At 41.0% G+C, this 23008-nt stretch overlaps 1 protein-coding gene across 6 annotated transcripts in view; it reads right to left on the bottom strand.

The window, feature by feature from the left end:
* Window positions 1-23008, bottom strand: part of GRAMD1C (GRAM domain containing 1C) — a 57890-nt gene that overhangs the window by 23881 nt on the left and 11001 nt on the right. For 5 of the 6 annotated variants that reach the window (XM_026093963.2, XM_026093964.2, XM_026093962.2 and 2 more), the window contains exons 3-6: window positions 12117-12201; window positions 7881-7984; window positions 5875-5970; window positions 4508-4588 (exon numbers count right to left, since the gene is read on the bottom strand). In XM_026093963.2, coding sequence (XP_025949748.1) covers window positions 4508-4588; window positions 5875-5970; window positions 7881-7984; window positions 12117-12201 — 366 coding nt within the window. Of the gene's footprint in view, window positions 1-4507; window positions 4589-5874; window positions 5971-7880; window positions 7985-12116; window positions 12202-20815; window positions 20964-23008 lie in introns of those variants that run through there. The other variant, XM_064520360.1, reaches the window with a different exon arrangement.

The raw sequence follows: 23008 nt of genomic DNA on the forward strand, positions 1-23008 counted from the left end.
GTACACCTTTCAACTAGGAATTAACTGAAACAAAGCCACTTCCACTGCCATGGACTGCCCAACATTGCCACTACCTCTGTTTTGAGTCCTAAGACAATAACTGGCAGATGGCAAAGGCCACTAATTAAAGTCACTAATATGTTCTGCACCAATTTGTTGGCTAATCAGACAGCCCTTGTGCAAGGAGTTGAGTAGTTTGAGGAAAGCAGAGGAGTTTTAAGCTGTGCATTTTTAGGATCTATAAAGCTGCATACAGCATTATTCTAAAGCCAGTGTTACCAACTGCAGCTTCTAGAAACAGGATTCTTGCGCTCTGAGAGTGAAACAAAGTGCTCAGTTATTCCCAGCTTAGCTAGATACAACAAGTTGTTAAAGGTCACAGTCCAACATCACATCAGTCTTGCTCTGCTGTACCAGAGAAGATGAGCTCTGCAGGCAAAGAAGCTCACAGATATTTCCTGGGTCAGATTTCTGTTTCTGAGCAGAGACTGGTTTGAGAAGTCCTGAAGTTTAAAGAGCTAACTCTAAACATGAATTACTTTGCTCACTCAAGGTGACAGCATATGCTGGATTTTTTCCCCCCAGCTCTCTTCGTAGAGAAGCAGCTGAGACACGTCCTTGTCTTTTCAGCTAGGAGCTGGGACACCAATATTTTTGTTTCATGCCAGTCAAAGTGGTGGCGCAGAATAAGCAACACTACAGAATACCATTGACATACACACACTTCCTGCTTTTTACCTCTTCAGGCCAGACACAGAAATAAGGACAAGACACTCCATACAGGTTTACTCCAGAGACCACTGGCTGCCCTGCCACCACCCAGGCAACTCTAGTGGATCATTTTGGCTAATCGCTTGTTCACAGAATAGCAGAGGAAACTTTCCCTCTAACATGCCAAACATGCACGTCAGAATCAATCCCCAAGCCCCCTTTGATCTCTAAAACCATCCTTGTTGCACATAAACATGCGAAGAAGTGCCCCTTTTTCACCACCTTTCCACAGAAGCTGGCAGCGATGGCAGAGCTGCTGCTTCAGTACATTCGCTTCAAGAACCCCAGCTCATCCCAATTTCTGGCCCCCTCTCGCACCTCTACACTTACCTGCTGCAGCGTCTGTGGGGACAGGTGCAAATCTCTACCCACCAAAGCACAAAACAAGAACATAAATCCCGCTCTAAGGAAGAAGACTCATGGGAATTGAAACTGATTAAGTTAAGATCTTGTTCCATTAGAAATAAGGAACACTATTTGTTTGGGATTTGAATGACCTGCCTAATTAGATTTTAATTTACTCCTTCCCCTCAAACCGGAGGGATATTTGACACCTGCAGACTTTAGGGAAGAAAAACAGTGACATTTACGCCACTGCTTTATTTTCCATAATGGCCATTAGTAAAGTTGCTTTACCAATTTGGAGAGTCTGTTGCAAAACACAACTTTTGGTTGATGAACTACTATATTATTGAAAGCCTGAGTGGATGTGGAAGCAGCTATCTGTTTTATCAGGGCTGGTGTCAAATCTCTTCAGGACCTATGTTAATGACTCCTCATTTTCCATGATGCTTCCCTTTTGAACAGGAGCATTTAAGAACAGTTGTAAGAAAAAGCCTAGAAGGCTCCATTTGAGCACATTTTGCCACAGAAACAAATAAAAGTAGAATTTTCCTCAAAAGAAACATGCCTTTGAATGGGCATTTAAAAAGGAAAACCTAAGAAGGACTGTCTTAAGAGGAAGGTACCCATGGATTCCCAGAGGCACCAAAGGTGAGGGGCATCAAATGCAGAATGTTGCCCTCTGAGCAGGATTTGAAGAAGCTAAGAGCTAGAGAATTGCAACTCAGCTGAGGGGACCAGGAGTCCTACCAGAACAGTAACACAAACTTGTTGGAGAGGGATAGATAACTCCTGGAGGCACAGAGTAGCATGTAGCTATTTTTTGTTTCTCTTGCAGTGTAAGGTAAACAGCAAATCACTTTTTAAAGACAGGCTGACCTTACAGATAGCTATTTGTTCAACTGTCTGGGACACATGATACTTAAAGTACAAGGCAGAATGGCCACAAGATGGAGATCTGGGAAAGGGCGTGTTGACCCTACCAAAGACCTGAAGGGGGTCTTTGGTGAAAGCTTATAGGGGTGAAAGCTTAACATCAAAGCAGGTAGACCACTTTTCAGAGGCAAGACCACATAACACAGAATCTATGCCCAGGAAGCGTGTTGAAGATGCCAGAGCCAGTGATTGAAAATGACCCCAGGACAAATGTCAGTTTGAAGTACATCCAGTCCCAAACCCCTGGATCCAAATCCTGCAACTTGGGGATTATTTACAGGGGGTGTAAATCAGCACTGTTACAGCTGCACTCAGATTTCTACTTCTGATAAGACCAGAATGACTTTATTTCATAATTTTGCAGTTGGATGTCATCTCCAGAATTGGTAGAAGTACTCCAGAGAATAAGTAAGTTATCCATAGGCTTTAAAATATTTAACTGCTTACAGAGAAAACATTAAAATCTGCTCCTTGTAGAACTGGTTCCAGAGCATGATTTGGTATTTTGTCATGAGCCCCCAAGTTCTGATGGGCTCCCTTTGGCTGCTGGGCCTCAGGAATCCCAGGCTTCACACAGACAGGGTTGTTTTGTACCCTGTCAGAACCCCAGAGGGATGAAGTATCTTTCACATGTGCATTGCCCCCACCATGAAGAGGAGGAAAAAAAAAAAGTGCAAGACTGATTGGATGCATCAACAGCTTCCTTTCAAGAACTGCTCAGTGGACAGCTGTCACTGCAGTGGAGCCAAGGGACCCAGCTCTGGCAACTTCAGTTTCTACTCTTACCCCCTCAGTCCTCCCCTATAGCTTGATCTAGTTCAGATTAGTAGTTAAGAACCATTAAGTGGGCTGAGAGGGATTCAAATTCAGTTTGTCAGAGAATCAGATCTCACTACTGTATTGCAGAAGCAGGAGCTCACCCTAATAGAAATCCTGTTTCAGGAAGTAGCTTCCAATATAACTTTGGGGGGTGGGGGGTGGGGGGAAAGGAGGGATTTAACACCCAGTTCTCCATTTTACACCTGAAAATCCCAAGTAGGAATCCACACAAGAGACTCACCTCCTCTCTGAAAGGTGTGAAAAGATGCAAGAAAACTAATGGAAAGATTAGATAGAAACAGTTCCCAAGCTACCCAGATGCACTAAACTGACCACTGATTCCTAAAACCTGTTGGTTTAATTCAACTTATTTTACATGAATTCAACTTATTTTACATGCAGTTCATTCCTTCTACTTTCACAGTTCTCCATCCCCTCCAAATCTATCCCTTAGCCACTGCTCTAAAGCGAAAAGTTGTTGCTAATTTGACATTCCTTTGAGTTGCAAAGAGTAGAAATGCAGTGAAAATGCTAACCCTAAACAGCACAGAACTTCTCTGCCTCTGTTCTAGACCTATGGGTAGGTTTGTACACCTGAATACTCATATATTCACCCCCCCAACACTGCATCAAACTAATCAATAAGATAACTACCATTCCCAACTTTGCCAAGACAAGGTTAGTGCCAGTTACCCATTCAAGTCAAGAGGTGACAAGTCACTATGTGAAGAGATAGTTATGATGTTACAGTTAAGCAGTATTTGATTTGAGGGATAAGAGTTTCAAAGGAAACGGATGTTAATTTTGCCTTAATTGGCACTTTCCTCAATTTTCAGCTTTTGTTTTTACAAAAAGTGCCTGTAGGCTGCCTTAAAATTCATCTAACCAAAAATGTGTGTGGGAACTATATACAGAGTACTGCAACAGCTTTAAGCCTTTGGGGACTATTGTAGCACAGAGTTATATATGGATTATTTCAGTGTTTAGTTGCAACTGTGTTGAAAAATTAAAACAAGAACCATAAACAGGAAGGAATTTGTTTACAAAAATCACATTATTTACAGTGATGCTTTGCAACAAAAGTATCATTATGTTTTTGGAAAGAAGATTAGCTTAAGTGCCACAAATTGCAATATAAATCAAGCTAACTAGCAGAATTTGCCAAAATATACTTCCATATTGTTGAGCCTGCCTTTGTTGTGTTTATTCAAGGCCAGGGGAGTTGTAATGAGTGGGTTGGCAAAGGTTCAGCTAACTTACTCAAGAAGGTGCCTTTTGCCTATTTGGTCACAAATTAGCCATAAAAAATACGAAGCAAATGCACGCCAATATAGTAATATATGCCTAAGTTGGTAGCTAAGGGAAGCATGCAAACTGCTCAGTCATCTTCAAAGGTTAAATGCTCCATCAACAGCAACACTGCAGATGGCAGTATGAAAAGGGAAAGGTGGGAATAGTTTATCTGGGATTTCAAGTACAAGGAGCTGAAAGAGAACATCAGGTTAGAATTTGGTGTAAGAAAGGAAAAGTTTATTTCTTAAGCAAAGTCTCTTATCCTCCAAAGCTACATCTGTGTATGCTAGAAAAGAGATCCTTTTGCTGTTTAACTAACCAGGGGTACCAGCACTTGCAAGCTTACCTTATCCAGCAACACATTCTGCCATAAGCGGAAGATGCTGAGGTAGCTTCTGTCTCTTGCACTGAATGATGTGAAGAAAAACTGCAGGAAAAAATAAGACACAGAAAGCTTACTTGCAGGAATTTGCTGAAGAAAACCAGAATGTTTCCTCATACTCCAAATACCCTACGGTTTTTATCAGCACTGGCTTGTTCCTCTCACTTAAACCTGGGCTCATATTTCTCATACTCTCAAAAGCATGACACACCACTTTTCATAATTGTTTGAAGCTTACAAGAGCTAGCTCCCCAGTATCCACACAGTGTATATACTATCTATATAGACACATTTGCTCTTTTGGGCAAACTGCAATCGTTTGTACCTTTAGCATAAGGAAAGACTTCCCCTTCAACTAAATGACCAGTTTAATCTTTCTCCTACTTCCAAGTGGGAGGTGGAACAAATTGAAGAGATGCATGTGCCTATTTCTTACAGGCCAGAGCCCTTTCCATCCTTCCTCCCCATGTTCCTTTTGCCAATCTTTTCACATGAGAAAACAACTAATCATTAAAAGAGGGTAACAAATTAGATGCATCATTTGCAGTACAGTATTAAAAATCTCTCTTACTCCAAAGTTTAAAGCAGAGAAAGAGAGGCTTATCTTCCTTGATGAAAGTTAGTACTTTAGAATAAATATGAAAAGAAACAGCCAATTCTGAAGCATCAGAAATTCACACAGAACAGCTACAGACAGTTTCATCCTAGCAACTGTCCTTTTTATCTCACCACAATAATTATTTTAAAGGTGTTGACAGAAGAGGCATCACGAAATAGGTTGTCCATACGAACATTCTGCTTCATACTTTTCTGTTTTTTTTCCCCAAATACACCCCCCCCAAAAATCTACAGTTCCTAACAAATAAAGTTGTGTTTTATGAGTAGATTTCTCCATGATTTGAAACCCACAGTATCATGATTCTTTTGTCCTCAGCAATTCTTTCTTCCAAGAGGACTTTAAATCTAGTGATATCACAAAAATAAATTCAAGAAAGCACATTTTGAAAGGAAAGCCACTGAAAACACACACAACCCTCCCCCAAAAGACAGAAACACACACTCCACACACATACATAAAAATTTCAGGGCACAAATCCAGAATCAGTGGGACAGACACCCCTATTTTCTGGCCCCTGGTAAAGGATTCTGTAATGAAGCCATGCCTGAACTATGAGGCTGAAATGTACAGGGACCAAGTCTTTCTTCCAATCCTAACCACACTGACAGACTTGACATGGAAACCATTACTTACACAAATTAAAAACCACAATGAGTGCTCTGCCCTGGAAATTACCTTTTAAAAGAAAAATATTTAAATACAGTTTTTTCACCTTCTCTCCTTTCGTTGCTATTTGTATAGCATTTGGAATGAGCCGAGCAGTCTTCTCCTTTGTCATGAAAGTGATATCCTTCAAGGCAATAGAAATCTAAGCAAGAACAGATTTAATAAGACATGTTAGAAATAATTGCCAAGTCTGAAAATCTACAAAACCATAGAACATGCAAGAAAAACCTCAAAACTAACACAAAGCACTGGGATAAAATAAAGCTGAGATCACAAGGGCAACTGCTGTTGTTAAGGTTAGCAGCTGGAGACAAGTGTACAAAAGTAGGAGCAAGTTACACACATATTAACACAACTTGAGAGTTATTTCCTCTTTTTCATAGTAGGATTAGGAAAGCAAGTAGTTCTTCCATTTATTTCCTTCCACTGCTAAAGCATGACACAAGGATAGAGGGCATGATCCCAACCACACACAAGCCACACAAACCTGAAAGCCGTCCCCTACGGTTACACTAGACAGACAAGAAACAGATGAGAACACAGACTATCTTGTCTATGTTATTGCTCACACAAGTTTGCAGTCTAGCCCATTTTCATGCAAGTTTATCTGTAGTCCAGACACTGCAAGAAAATCTTGCAATTTGGATGCGTTTGCCTTGCATATTAGTAATTGAAATGGTTGTTAAAAAAAGAGTGTGGTCTGACTGGCAGCAACATGCCAGGTTGGTTTAGCCTAGCACCCTTCCCTTGAAGATGTAAGAATGACTGTTTGAGCAACATGTAGCATCACAACAGTCAGTCATCTTATAAATGCATTCCCACAAGCTTGAATGCTGAATGCTGTGCTGCTCTTCAACATAGAGAAAAGAACATCAGGATGGATCTTGCTGTTCTCCTATGCATGCAGAAGGGCCTCCACTTAATTTCTCTATCCACATTAACACAGCCTGCCAAAGGAGGTCCCAAAACCTCGATCTGCCATTGTAGCTCATGAGCTCAGATTGCCTGAATATATCACTACGCTACTCTGTCAAGCAAGCAGGAGCAAGTTACCAGAATGTATGCCATTCTGGGTTAAAAAGTAATCAGTCTTTCAAGAGCTTAAACATGCAAGGCTGTGACTAAAAAAGGAGATTTCTTTTCCCTCTCCCTCCCTTCCATATCTTAAGCCTAGAGTTTAAAAAAAAAACAACACAAAAAAAACCCTCAAAAAACCCCACACCTTTCAACCATCAAATCCATCTTTGATAAAACTAAGCTTGTTTTTCAGTTAAGTATTTCCACACCTCCACTGTCCTGAGTACACATGGGCTACTCGTTGTCTGTCCTGTGTACTTCAGAGCACACAGAGCAGAATTTAAGAGATTAACGTAAGATATGAGTGTTCTGACAGCTGCAGAACATTTTGCCACATCTCCATCAATTCTAGGCCACCTTGCCTTTGTTATTCACTGACTTGTGCTATTTCTGCTGCAAATGCAACAACTGCTTGAAAAAAAATTTTAACTCATTAGTCCAATTTGACAGGAATAGAGGACCACCACCATGTCACAAACATCTAGTTTTACACATACTGACCAGAGGCTACAGGCGACAGACAGTACAAGAACTAAACTAAGGTTCAACATTGAAGTTCTCAAGCAGGGCAGCACTATATAGTGTATCACACTCCTGGCCTTACAGAAGGACATCACATGTTGAGCCCCTTTATAGAGAAACCTTTCTTAGTATGGAGTTAAGAGACAAATTGTTACACAAGAAGGTAAAAGATCAACTTTAGCATAGGAGGAGAAAGCATAATTCCTAAACTCCTTCCTAGGCTGAGTAACTGAGCAGGCTTGCTGTAGCACACAGATGCCTCCAAGATTACTCGTTTTATGAGGCAAGAGATTTGCACTTCTACTTAGGGGTAACAGGCTCTTTCTTCTTTTCAGCTCAGAGTTACCAGCACGAGATTGACAGGATAAAAGCTCCTCAACCAAATCTTAAAGCCTAATATTCTAGGAGGAAGGAGACATGGGATTCAAGTGAGAACTGAAAAAAAAATCTTACTGTGGTCTCCCATCGAAAAATGTTGCTGTGGAAACAGAGCCAGTTTTCCGAGAGATACAAGCGTCCTTGCAGCAAGATATCCTTCTGGAGCGCACAGGCATAATCTACGTAGAGAGAGCAAGAACAAGTTTATTCACTTATTGCAGTTCAGCTCAGTAGACCCAAACATGTTAATTTAGAATGAGATAAGGGTATTAAGAGTGTTAAAAACAGACAAAACCCAAAAATCAAAAAACATGCATTGCCTTCGTTCTTCAGAAGTCTGTGAAAGCACAATTGTATTGGCTTGCATCCAGATCACTGTTCTCAGAACACCCTAATGCCAGAGTCAACAGAAGCATAGGCAGGAAGACAGTATTCCACATCCCAACCCCTGTGCATTATCCTACACTTTCAAAGATGTATCAGGCAAGATCAGGAGTACATATGAAAAGTATTCACAAGTCAAACTTCAAAGAGCCTAAACAAAACAGAATACATAAACAACATTTTATACTATATCAGATTATACCATCAACTTCTACATAACAGCAGCTCATACATTGCAGTTAGTGATCATTTTCCACTAAATAGATCCTATCATTAGCTAAAGCTATCTCCAAAGTAAGACACAAAAGGCAACTTGAAACAATCCAGTTCTTCAGGCAGGGGATATTTTCAGAAGCTGGCTCTGTAATTTTTGTTATGATATTGCCTCTGGCTGAAATATTTCTACTAGGAAACAATTTCATCTAAAATGCAATTACCCATTATCAGATACCTGCTAATTAAGACAAGAGCAGAGGAGTTGGCTGCACTTTTTAAAAACTCTTTGAGAGAACTTGCATAATTCAAGGGCATGGAGACTGAAATGAAAGGAGTTTTCAGAAGTACTCAGCACTGAACTGAGCCTATTAAAAAAAAGTCAAAGCTCCCCTTAGCCATACTGCAAAGTTAAGACAATAGGCCCCATTTAGAAGCCCCAGTATAAAGGAGGTTACCTTATATACATAAAATACGCAGAGTGTATCATGAACATCCTAAATGAATAGATGCATCTAAAGCAAAAATCGGTGAGTGCATTTGTTACTTTTGAAAACCTTTTTTCTCTGTTATCTGAGCCAGAATGTTGATTTCATACACACTAAGATGAATACAGCCCTTTTCTGAGTTGCAAGAGGTACAGAAGTCCCCAATCCTCCTTACTTTATGGGAAATCTGCATGTGCAGAAGGTTTTATATGATTAAGAATTCTCTTGGATTTCCCCTGAAATACTCAAGTGGAAATCAAGTTTCTTGCAACAAGCATGAGGTATGTATATAAGCCCTTGAAGATGCAGCTGCAAATAGAATTGCATAAGCTGAAAGAAACCTAAACCAATAAACAATAGCCTATACTGTAAAAAGTTAAGAAAAGTCAGAGAACAAAACAGCTAGGAGCAGGAGGGGGAATATGAAGGGAGTTTGAGGTTAAGGACTTTAAGAGAGCAATACCTCTAAAGCTTATATTTGATGCCAGTGTTTAGGTTTTTTTACACAGGCCTAAAATCATTGCCTAATATTTATTGACTATCTTACTCCTTTTTCCTCTTGCACATACTAGCCAAATACCTCTACCAGAAGTAACAGCACTAAAAGAGAAAACAACCATGCTCCTTTCTTGCAGAACTAGAACATAAGGATTTCCTTGGAGGGTAGGGCAAGTGATGAGCAACACCAGCACCTTACCTACACACGCACACATGTATGTGTCAAAACACAAAGGAAGAGAACAACATTTCTCCTTCCAAGTTTTCAGTTCCAACAACCTAAGATGCTGCTTGTAAACAACATTTTCAGATAAATTAAAGTTAGTGGTGCTCCTTTAAACTCACATTTTGAAAGTCTAGGTTATTTCTTTTATTATAACAAAGGAATTATACTTCATATAATCTTTGTCTACAGTGCTCATTACTGTGACAGACAGTTGCAGACTTTTTTTTTTAATAGCTAAGTTAAAAACAGGAGAAGTTACAAATCTGTTGATAAACAGTAGCAAGTAATTGCTTCTTTGAGCATTGTAAAGCCTGTGATAAGTTTCTCTGCATCAAGCAAAGAAATAGCTCTTTGCTTGGCGCATGCAAAGGTCCTTCCAAAGGAATACTGCTTTTTATGAGGTTAAAAAGTAATTATATAAAGTAATGACTTTGCTCCTGACAGAGCAGGTGCTACATTGTTGGGATTAACCCATCAGTAAGTCTTTCGAAAAATCCTAGGCAGTCTGCTCATTGGAACTACGCTTCAGAGAATGTTCCATTGCTTTCTAAATCAACCCTATGCAAGGAGAAACATGAAAGTGAAGCTTTGAAGTAATATCCTTTTCTTCTATTTTAATTCTGCACTGAATGCAAGTATTTTTCAAATGCAGAAGGCATTTCAGAGGATAAAATAACTGCTTCCCTCTGAGGCTAGAGAAGGATATAGGGATTTTACTGCTCCTGTGCAAGAGAAAGCTCCAATTTCTCACATTAACCCAGAAGGAACTCAGTGTGCTGCAAGCATATACTGACGACCTCTCAACATTTGCCTTAAACATTGCATAAGATGACGAGAGATTAAAGAGACAGTCACAATGCCACTTTTGTATAAAGCACACCAATGCCCATCTCTTGGGCAGTATATTTGTTATGCAATATGCAGGCAGTGCAGCCAGGTTTTACTTGCAAAGCAGGTAATTAAAAAAGGGAGTAAGTTGCACCATTGTACGCAGAGAGGGTAGGGTTAGACACTTCCTGGTTTTGAATTTTGCAACAGAGGAAAACAGGGAGTCAGAGCTCAAAAGGAGCATTTTAGTTCCAAGAAGTTATGCACCAGCATCTGATAGTCTCTGCCACTTGCTCCCCTCCCCCCTCACATGCTCTGCTCACTGAGCTGTACTTCTGTCCCTGCAGCCTCACTGGCATCCTGTCATCCGCGTATGGATAAACTAACCTGGCGTACTGGGCTGTGAGAAAAAGCTCTCCTCATGTCCTAACCCAATCTAAAACTGGCAGCATTTGTATGGCACAGCACCAGGTAACGTACTTCATCTCAGCATGATGTACTAGCTTGGGTAGTAACCACAGCTCCATAAACTAATGTGGGGCAGAACAGGTTTGTATCTGTCCTCAGCACACCATGTTGACAAATCCATCATGTACGTCCTGCCAACCAACAGCATTAGACATCCAGACAAGATGAAGATTAGCTTGTGTTTTCTAGTGATCTCCCATGATAAGAGGGGTGTTTAATAGCTTCCACTTAAGCACTGAGTTTTGTGTCCTCATACCACATAAATGGCATTTGTCTCTGAAGAGATTCTTTTAAAAGTTACAAGCACCCACTGTTTCACCTTCAATCTCAGAAGCCACATCAACCAAGCTTATGCTCTTAGTATGAACACTGTATCTCCAGGGAGCAAGGCACAGCTCCTGCTAAGCATGATCTACCTATTTAACAGGACCACTGAAGCAACATCCCATACCTTTCTGTCCGAGTACCAAATCATTATGCCATTATGGCTGGGAATCATTCCCTCCTCCTGCAACTTCTCCTATGGCAACTGACTCAGCCATAACTAGTTGCCTCTTTGAGGTAAGAGGGAGGATTCTTTATACACTCATAGGACATAAAATGAATGGGAAGCAACAATGCTGTAAGATGCACCAAAATTGTTGCCCATGATTAAAAGAGCATAATACAAATCCAGTACTCGTGGATTTAACTCTATCTCTACTCTTATTACTCAGCAGAATCCTGTCAACACAAACTATGCTGAGCTTGTGCTCAGCGTGCACTCCAGACTGAGCCCCTGCAAGGTGGCCTTTCTTTCCAGCTTGTGACTGTCTGACAGCTGTTAGTTGTCACATCCACCACTGTCAGGAGGGGTTTTGTCACCCACTAAATGCACAAGGAAGACACCTTGTTATCTTAACAGACCTGACCTCCCTTCCCCATCCAGCTGAACTGGAAGATTCTGTATCCTCTCCTTCGCTTCTCAGCCCCCCAAACAATTGGGAGACACAAAGCAGGCAATACAAGAGAGGAGTCCAGACTTGGCTTTCACTGATGCTTGTTCAGAGACAGAAAGAGAGTAAGAAGGTCTCAGGTATGGCTAGAATTTGCCATTAAAGTAATTAAAAACAAAAAACCCCAAAACTCTACACATGAAAAAGCCACACCACACTCACTACTGTTGTAATTTGGAGTTATCAGCAATTTGGTGTGATTATATCTTACCTACTACGAGTCTCTCTGAATCTGGCAGATGAGAAAACTGTCGCTTGAATTCTTCACTCCTGTATTTGTAAGTGGAACTTGAGAGCTGCAACAAAGAATGGTAAAAGGCTGAGCTAAAAGTTTTATTTTCAGCCATCAACTGTCTTTATACTAGACCTGTAAATTTATTTTGATCAACAAAAATATCAGAAGAGTGGAAAAGAACAGGTGGTATATAAACGTGTTTGTGACTATAACTTTATGCTTCCTTATGTAACAGTATGCTTCCAGTATTTAGGATAGGATGGTCCAAACTCTTCCCTGTAGTGGGCCAGATACCTGTTACAAGGCATTATAGGCTTATGATGGCAACCTGTTCCACTCACAGGGACAGGATAGCCCCTTGCAGGGCTAAGTTTCTCTTCTAGCACAGACTCAATGAAAAGGCAGCAACCCCACAGCACAGGAGGTGACAGAGCAGACCAAGCCATTACACAGCCACCAGCCCGACACAACCTAGCACACCAGTTTCTAACTGGAGTAACATTTCAGGAATTGTAGTATGCAGTGGATTTTTTTCCACTTGCTATAATTAGACCAGGAGAAATAAAGGCCAAAGTCTCTTCTTGTGAACAAAGCAGCACCACCATCACCTCTTGATTTTTTGACCTGTTCTGTTTCACTCCATATCTAAAGAAAACACTTTCTAGGGCTCACTTAAGATTAAAATTGTGTGGTAAGCTCACAGCAGAGAAGTTAAATCTTGATGGACCTTAGCTGCTTATTCTTATAAATAAATGCCCCTGCTCCCATTCAAGTGAAGAACTTGAGCATTTTCTCCAGAAACTATTCTGCTATAAAAACCTTATTTTCATTATGTAGTAATAACAAGGTCATGTTTTCCCCTCTAAAAAGTGTCAGCTACTTAGTTTAGTGGCCTTCCTAACTAAATGCTGTACAAGTCAATGATTCAACCAGGCCACAGCTAAAACAGGAAGAAGTCACCCTCAAGCACTCCCAAAAACAAGGTATAAAAAATTCCATTAGTCTGGATTTTGCTGGGTTTTTAACAGTCTTTCTAAAGATCTCAGCAGTACATGCCTGCTTCTCTCCTTGAGCACCTTTATTGTTCCAAAACTTGATACTCATCACACACACACACCTTTGTAGCATAAAAACCACTGGCTATTTAGTTTGGGGTGTAAGAAGAAAGATAAGGAAGGGGGCAAAAGAACCACTTTTAAACACATGGCCTTGCAGCATCTTTACTAAAAGAATCCAGCTTTAGCTGATTCCTACGGTACACAAGTGGGTCCCTACCCTGTAGGAAGGACTTGTGTTTGTTTTCAAAACAATCCCAGAACAATGCCAGATTTACCTGCAGCTTGATTTTCTTTTAATGAACTAGTCCTGGTAGTGCCACTCCCTCATCTTAGTTGTGGGAACCTTGATTTTGCCATTTTCCACAACAGATATTCCTACTTCCCATAGTTTAAGACTTCCCTGAACACTCTCCTCCCCACACATGCTACCTGTGATGGTCTGTGGTCTACCTGCATTTAAGACTCAAGCTCTTTAGCTACAAGAACAAAGTAGCATTACTTCAAGATCAGGTATTTAAATTAATATAATATGTGTGAGGACAAAGTCTCCCTGACTCAGCTCAGCTTTAAACAGAAGACAAGTTCCTAAATGTTACCTTCTTTTACCCCCAATAACAAAGTCTCCATGTCTGACTGCTGGGGATTACCTGCTTGTTGTCTACCACTATTTTAAGGGTCAAAATGCAAGAGGCAGGGGGGAAGGAGATGGGCAAAAATAGATCCTTCCCTCCCCCTCTGAGGGAAGTAAGCATAAATGTTTTAGGTGCAACCAACAGGGCAACCTGTTAGACACGCCCTACTAGCCATGGGCTTCCACAGTTATATTTCAGCCATTTCTGAAATTATGAAAATTACATTCTTGGAGAGCCTGTGCTCTATTAAAGCAGATGGACTACCATTTCTCAGTCTTGTCTCATTCTACCATGAAATGCATGCATTCCACTGATCATCTGAAACAGACATCCGAGGACTGTGTCACTTTAAAGAAATTGAGTTCTTTGCAATTATGCTAAAAAAAAAAAAAGAAGAAGAATGAAAAACTAGTTGAGATCTAAAGTTTCTGCCTGTGGTTCCAGAGACTCTACAGTCTACATGTCTACACAGCCATAGCTTAGATGATTGAAGTTTGAGCTTGTGATGACACACACACCAAAAAAAAAAAAGGGGGGGGGGGGGACAGCAAGCAGCCTGCTTTAAGTGCCAAATAGACAATGTGAACTTTCTTTTGCTATCTTCAGGTCTGATTTAAGAAGCTACACTTTTAAGGAGAAACATATCTCTTGTATACAGCCTGTTTTGACAAAGGATAAGAGCTATACAGAAGTTAAGTATTTTTGTTGTTATATGACAAAAGGGATTGGGAAGGGGAGAATAGGAACACTACATTATCACAGACACATTTATATTAATGCCTGACTCAGCCAGTTCAACAGCTCCAAGCATCAAAACTCAAGAGATCTTAAATTCTACTTAGAACTGGAATTTCTCTAGAGCATAAAACCTGTTATCTCTCTATAACTTGTCTGAGAATCCCTTGTTGGCATATAAGAGAGTTCTTTGTTGAATGAGTGAAAAATAGACAATAAGAAATCCTTCTGCCAACTGTAGATTGTCCACTGACCTCTTAGGACATTTCCGAAAAGCCTGCTCTGAATCCTTACCTAATCAGCAGGAAAAAAAGAGAGCATATTGAAGCTTAAGCTTATCTTTTCCTTATTTTGTAGGAAAACTAGCTTACTTAGATCAGACTTTTATGCACTATGTGGCTTAATGATTAAGAGATCAGTCAACGGACTTGGGAAACAACGGGGACAATTTCAAAACTAGTGACACTATCAATTCCCTTAAAATGAAGAAGATAAGATGACATTTCCATTTCTATGAATACAGTATCTCTCACATCACCATTATCATACTCAAGCTGGCAGCATTTCAGACAGGTTGCCACCTTTGGGTTACAAAAACTTACCACCAAATATTGAAAGAAAGGCATAAATTAGGCTGTACTGCGTGGAGTTCAAGAGATGAAAACAGCAATTCATTTTGAACACACACACACTTCCAAGTTTAATTATACATCATCATGCAAATGCTTTGCCTGAGGATAGTCTCAGCCATTTATGGATATGCTATATTTAATCAAAGAAGACTAAGTCCAATCAACAGCATATTAGCATTCTTCATCTGAGGCCATAAAATACACCAACAGCCTACAAACAAAACAGCATCAGCAGAAGATCCCTTCAGCATCATCCAGAAAGTTTTAGATAAGACAATTATGTAAGAATCTGATACACCACTGCGAGACCTGAACCTACTGGTTGTCCTGTCTTGCTTAGAAATGCATCAAATTCCAACTAGATGGAGTCAAGGTTCCAGAAGAAAACAAGCTAACTTAAACAGCATTAAGCAGAGTTATTTATACAATGAAAGCCTGTATGAAGAAAAAAAAAAAAAAAGCGCCTCCTTGCTGCCTTTCACATTTATATCTCCAAAGCAATTCAAACCAAGGATGCCACAGATAATTTGAGCTGTTTAGTGAAGTGTGGAGAAAAATTACACTACATCTTCTCCCAAGAGTACAGCAGAAAAATGCTAGTCATTAGAAAATTATTTGATTGCACATATAACTAAGCACGCAAATAGTCAAGCAACCTCAGCAGAACAGTGTGCACATTTTAAATTTGCTAATCACAGTAATAATATCGCATTTCCTTTGTTAGTGTTTCTCTCTTGTTTTGAGACACCACAAAACCACACACTACATGACAATTTGCATTCTGTATTTTTGACATACAGGTATAAATACAAACAACTGAGAATAAGCAAGATGATCTCATCAAGAGTAATATAACTCAGCTGTCACCTGATTTTAAGAGACCCACACGAGCCTCACACTGGGCTTCAGTCTCATTATCAATTACTGCTAAGTGCTTGGGGTCTCAAATTCAGACAAGGCCATAAGGTAAGCAACCTCACCTATTCCTCCTTTATGCTCAGAAGCCTCATTTAACCATAAAAATATGGCCAGTGACATTCATGGCTTTGCTCCTGTCTATAAGCAAGAAGATCTGTGCTACTCTACCCCTATAACCCAACAATTAATTTAATGACAAAGACATCCTGTTGTGTCATTCCCCTAAAACAGGAAAGTACAGGTCAACTTCTCCTGTGAAGTTCCTGGACATTGTCTAAAACAAAATCAGAGATATCTTTTCAAGGTTAGGATCAAAGTACTTTTGAATCCTGTAGCAGCACATTACAATACCTTGGAAAGACTGTTGCATTTCTAATGAAGAATTATTTCCCTCCCCCCAGTCCCCCTTCAGATTCCTCTAAAATTCTGCTTGGCATCAGGAGAAAAAGAATGGTAGCCTCCACGACAAACAGAGTCAGAGAGGAGTTTGATCTCATGCAAAAAGGCTGCTCTACACCTTAAGTATTCTTGGAACTTATCTGGGGAGGAAGATACGAAAAACAAACCAACAACCCCCTTTTACTGAGTCTAAAGCCTACAAAGCAAGCTAGATTAACAGTCTTGAATCCAAGTCTCATTTAATAATATAAAGCAAGCAGACTTAAGATTTCACATGCTTCAAAACAGACTTATCTATAAATAACGGCAACTTCCAAGCAACTCACACTGAGATGGTGATCTCTCTGCTGAGAGTACCTGTAAAACAACCCAAGTCTGACAACCCTTTTCATCAGAGAAAAATTGGTCACACCTGTAGTTGTTTCTTCAGCCTAGAGAAGCTGATTATGACCAATCTAGTCAATAATGTAGTCTTTTTATTAAAGTTTTTTCACTATGTGAACTATTTTCAGATTGTGAGCAAGCTACCCCATACCTTCTCTAAGAAGGGATCAAGCTCCTCAAGTTTACTCGCAAAAACATTTTTTCAGACTGATTCTTATGGCTATTTGAATCTCCTCCTATTTTTCAATGTGCTTCTTGAGCTGAGAGCTCCAGAACTAGACATGGCATTGCCTAAGTTGCTGCAAACATATACAGAGCTCTGCTCCTAATCATTCCTTTCTATAAATCCAAGACTAATTTGCCATGGGGGGGGCGAGGAGGAGGAGGAGGAGAGGAACACTACACACAGTGGAAGCTCATGTTCAGGCAACCACAACAGTCTCCTGTACCTTTTCATAGTTCTAGGACAGTTTTCTATTTCCTTTAAAAACATGCGTGAGGCTATAATTTGAAAATGTCAACCTTGCTCTTCGGTAAACCTGTCACAAGCAAAAAAGCAATCCTGAACCTCTGTTACGGTGATCTACTTTTACTAACCATTCCTTAACAGAATCAGAGAAATTTAGGTTGGAAATGACTTCCAGTCACAGAGCCTGGAAAAATCAGCACACTACAATGCCTCTCTGAAGTGCCTGCACACTAATGTATGCAGCGTGGGGAACAAATAGGAAGAACTGCACTACTGACAGCATGCAGTTACAGGGCTACAAATTCAGAGATGTGGTCAGACTGGGATGCTGCAATGGATGGATTCAAGCTCTTTTGGAAGGATAGGCCACAGGAAGGCAAGGAGGGGGAGATGCCCTTTATGTGAGAGAGAAGCTAGAATGCATGGAGTTCTGCCTACGGGTGGATGATGAGCCAACTGAGAGCTTATAGGTCAGGATAAGGGGACAGACCAGCATGGGTGGCATTGTAGTGGATGTCTGCTATAGACTGCCTGCCTGGTCAGGAAGAAATAGATGAGACTTTCAGAGAACTGGAAGCTGCCTCAAATTCACTGGCCTTAGTCCTCACAGGGAACTTAACCACCCTGATACCTGCTGGAGAGACAACAAAGCAGAGTACAAGCAATCCAGGAGGTTCCTGGAGTGCACCAATGACAACTTCCTAACACAGGTGATTGAGGAACGGACAAGGAGACGCACACTGCTGGACCTCATACTTACAAACTGCAAAGAACTGGTCAGGGAAATAAAAGTCAGGGGCAGGCTTGGCTGCAGTGACCTTGAGCAAGTAGAGGTCAGGATCCTGCAAAGAGGAAGCAAGGAAAAAAGCAGGATCAAAACCCTGAGCTACAGAAGAGACAACTTCAGCCTTTTTGGGTATCTGCTTGGAAGAATCCCATGGGACAGAGCCTTGGAGGAAAGAGGGGGTCCAGGAGAGCTGCTTTATATTCAAGGCTCACATCCTCCAAGCTAAAGAATGATCCATCCTAACAAGCAGAAAAATTGAGCGAAGGCAGCAGGAAGCCAACATGGATGAATGAGATGCTCCTGACTAAACTCAGACATAAGATGTAAAAGAGGTAGAAGTAGAAGCAGGGACAGGTGACACAGAAGGAATATAGAGCCACTGCCTAAGCATGCAGGGATGAGGTTAGGAGAGCAAAAGACCATCTGGATTTGAATCTGGTGAGGGATGAAGGGCAACAAAAAAGGCCTCTAAGTATATAAGCGGTAAATGGAAGGCTAAGGAAAATACAGGCCTGCTAAAGGGGGTAAGGGCCCTAGTGACATAGGACATAGAAAAAGCAGAGGTACTGTCTTCTTCACCTCAGTCTTTGCTGCTAAGACCAGCCTTCAGGCATCCCAGGCCTCTGAGACCAGAGAGGAAGTCTGAAGCAAGGAAGGCCTACCCTTGGTAAAGGGGGATCAGGTTAGGGAACATTTAAACAAACTGGACATGCAGGTGCATCCTGTCAGGGCACATGGACTTGTGTGAGTGCTGAGCGAGCTGGCAGATGTCATCAAAAGGCCATTCTCAATTACCTTTGAAAGATCATGGCCATCAGGAAAGGTTCCAGAAGACTAGAAGAGAGCAAATGTCACTTCTATCTTCAAGAGTGGCAAGAAGGAGAATCTGGGGAACTACAGGCCAGTCAGCCTCACCTTGATCCCGGGGAAGGTGATGGAGAAACTAATCCTGAATACTATTCGCAGACATGTGAAGGACAGTAAGGTCATCAGGAGTAGTCAGCATGGATTCACTAGAGCAAAATCATGGTTAACAAACAGGACAGCCTCTGTGAAGAATGGTGGATGAGGGGTAGGCAGTGGATGTTGTTTATCTCTACTTCAGTAAGGCTTTTGATGCAGTCTCCTGTAACATCCTCAGACAAATCAATGCAGCACAGGCTAGATATGCAGAGTGGACTGAAAACTGGCTGATTGCTGGGCTCAGAGGGTTTTGAACAGCGACATGAAGTCCAATTAGAGGCCAGTCACTAGTGGTATCCCACATGGTCAATACTGTTTAGCATCTTCATTAATGACCTGGATGATGGGACAGAGCAAACCCTCAGCAAGTTTGCAGATGATACAAAACTGGGAGGAGTAGCTGATACACCAGATGTTTGTGCTGCTGCTCAGAGAGACCTCAACAGGCTGGAGAAATGGGCAGACATCCACCTCACGGAGTTTAACAAAGAGAAATGCAAAGTCTTGCACCAGATGAGGAATAACCCCTTGCAGCAGGGCAGGCTGGGGGCAAACCAGTTGGAAAGTAGCTTTGCAGAAAAGGACATGGGAGTCCTGCCGGACAACGAGGTGAATATAAGCCAGCAATGTACTCTTGTGGCAAAGAGGAGCAACAGCATCCTGGGCTGTATTAGGAATAACACTGTCAATAGGTCAAGGGAAGTGATCCTTTCCCTCTGTTCAGTGCTGGTGATGCCCTGTCTGGAGTGCTGTGTCAAGCTCTGGGCTCCCCATTACAAGACAGACACAGGCTTAGTGGAGGAAGACCAGTGAAGAGCCACAAAGATGATTAGGGGACTGGAGCATCTCTCATGATGAGAGGCTGAGAGAGCTAGGACTGTATAGCCTGGAGAACAGAAGGCTCAGGGGGATCTTAGCAATGTTTAGAAATATCTAATGGGAGGGTATAAAGAGGATGGGGCCAGACTCTTCTCAGTGGTGCCCAGAAAGAGGACAAGAGGAAAGAGGCACAAATTAAAAACACAGGAAACTCCATCTGAACAACAGAAAAAAAACTTTCTCACTGTGAGGGTGGTCAAACACTGGCACAGGTTGCCCACAGAGGTTGTGGATTCTCTATCCTTGGAGACAGTTAAAACCTGAATAGAGACAGTCCTGGGCAACCTGCTCTAGCTGATTCTTTTTGAGCAGGGGGGTTGGATCAGATGATGTCCAGAGGTCTGCTCCAACCTCAACTATGCTGAAATTCTATGAGTCCTCTTAAGCTTTACTAGCAGTAATTTACTCTTTCTCTTGATTAACAAAACCATTTAACTTGCATAGCAGAAGAACCACTCATAGGACCTCAACAGCAATACCTACTTAAGGTGAGTTACTATGTTACTAGTTACTATGGCACATACAGTACACTTAAAAATCCTTCAGGGCCAGATGTGTACAAAGCATCCCCTTTTTCCTTTTTTTTAAAAGGTGCCATTTGAACACACCTGATTATCCATGCGGTTGTGTCGAGTTAGTAGGTCATATGAAGCATGACAACCAATAAAAAACAAGTAACTGCTGTCAGGAACAGCTCAGCCACTGTATTCCATAGCCACCTGTTTACGGAAAATTCTCATACTCTCAAGGAAGGAGAAACAAGCTCATTGCCATAGTGGGATGGGAAAGAGTTTAAGGACCCAGGACTATTTTACTTACAATCATTTTCTGCTCTTCTTCATTCACCCTGAACTTCTCTGGAGAGGGGAGTCTCATAAGCACAGGGCACTCTTCCAGTGGGCCACTGGCCAGCACAGGGCTGTGCATTAGAGTCATTACGTCCCCTTCTGTGGCCCAGCCCCCCTCTTATTTGCAGAGGCTGAAGGAGAAACAGATTTTAACACTTCTTAGTGACTAAGCAGAGAACAGACCACTGGCAGTTCTCTCCATCAGAGGGATCTGTGTACCAGCAGAGTAGCATCCAGTAAGAATTTTAGTGCAGCTATGCCTTTCATCCATTAGAAACATGGCATATAAAATCCTCAAGGGCAGGCTATTAAAACACAGCACACTGAACAAATACTCAAGCTACTATATTTTCCAGGGTTTCTATTTTTTGTTTGTTTGTCCTTAGTCATGTATAAGAGATCTCATGGAAAACAGAGACCCTAGCACCCCAAGATGAGAGCTAGTGTTAAATAGTTCCCACAGATGCATGGATAAGCACAGTGAAAAATGAAAGACAGACAGTTAATTATCACTATCTGACACAGGTAGCTTCCAAAAAATCCACACAGTGAGTAAAACATCTTCACAACAAAATATTTGTCCTGAGAGAGCTTCTGAAACGTCAGACATCCACTTATGAAGTATATGAAAAACAGCCAATGCTATGAAACTGACTGAATTAGGTATTTATGAAGGGGAGACTGCTACTGTTCATTTAAAGGCTGGGTCTAGTACATCAGAAGGACTGCATCACATCACCCCAGCCTCATCTGTTCATATACTTCTGTCCCACACACAGCACCTCCATAGCCCGGCCCTGCCCAGCTCCATTCCAGACCTCAGCCTAATAAAGCCATTATTGGCCTGACATGCAACAACACTGCTTTTCTGAAAAGCATTTCTGTTGGACTGCTGAATAGAAGGGCCTGTATCACAGCTGTTTATCATGTGGGGGGACATCAACTCAGCTAGACTAGAATTCCGCTCAAAAGTCAGATCGTCTCCTGCACCTCACCAACCACCTTCTCTTTCTGAGATCAGGAGAGAAGGTTTCATACTTGAGCTTTGCCTATAACTTAAAAAAAAAAAAAAAAAAAAAAAAAAAAAATCATGTTGGCGCATGGTTTGGAAAACAGTCTATGAAGTCCACAACCAAAGTCATAACAATTAGGACAGTGACAGACAAGAAAATTTAGCATCATATGATATATTAAAAATTAGGTTGCTGACACTAGGTTATATAATTAGACATAGAACAAAACTTACATTTTTGTGAAGCATTTTTAAAATAGGCTTCCTTCCTAAGCAGGAGGGAAGCTCAAAAAAAATTTTTAAAGTTCTCCAAAGAAATATTGTCACATCTTTCACCTTTTGAACATTAAATCACACAACTACTTTGAAATTTAAGATTTTATATAGATAGATAGATAGATAGATAGATAGATAGATATATTCCTTAGGGAAAACAGGGGAAAAAAAACTTAGAGAAGAGTGGGAAGAATTTTGTTTCAAAATGTTTCAGTTTAGAACATGTGAGGACCTCTCCCAAGTTTCTTCAAAAACCCACTGGAATTGGCTCAATTTCACAAGCCACCACATTTCAGTGAAATAGGATTCATCTGAAGCTGTTCCAGACAGGTCTATATTTAACCTCATGGGGCTCTATTCTCCACTCAACAGAGGTGAAGTTTAACTATACACATTACCAGATGACAGCTCAGGATACAGTTATCATGAGTACCCTCTACCCAGAGGGAATAGAGCCTATTCAATAATGCATCTTGTGAACACGGGAGAAAAAATACTTTAAGCATACAAAAACTAAGCCTGCTGGCAATGTGTTATAGCTGAGAATGCCTTCTTTCAAGCCTCTTGTCATTAGGAGCATTATAGACTTCCTCCTTGAAATAAAAAAAATTACAGCTTGAAAATATCCCCTGCTTATGCTGAAGCAACTGCTTTGTAATACTAGTATTTTCTTTTCACAAATAAGTATTCTAAACCATTTATAAATGGTGAAGCCAATGTACTTTCATAACAACACTTACTTGGATATAAAGTCTCAAGTTTGACATGTACAGTGAGGAGCAAAGCATATGCTCTATTTCAGAAATAAAATTGATTGAGGCATGAAACTAATGTAAAGATAGAAGACATATACCCTACACACGTACCTCTCCTAGC

The sequence above is a fragment of the Dromaius novaehollandiae genome, chromosome 1, assembly GCF_036370855.1.
Source record: "Dromaius novaehollandiae isolate bDroNov1 chromosome 1, bDroNov1.hap1, whole genome shotgun sequence".
Lineage (NCBI taxonomy): Eukaryota > Metazoa > Chordata > Aves > Casuariiformes > Dromaiidae > Dromaius > Dromaius novaehollandiae.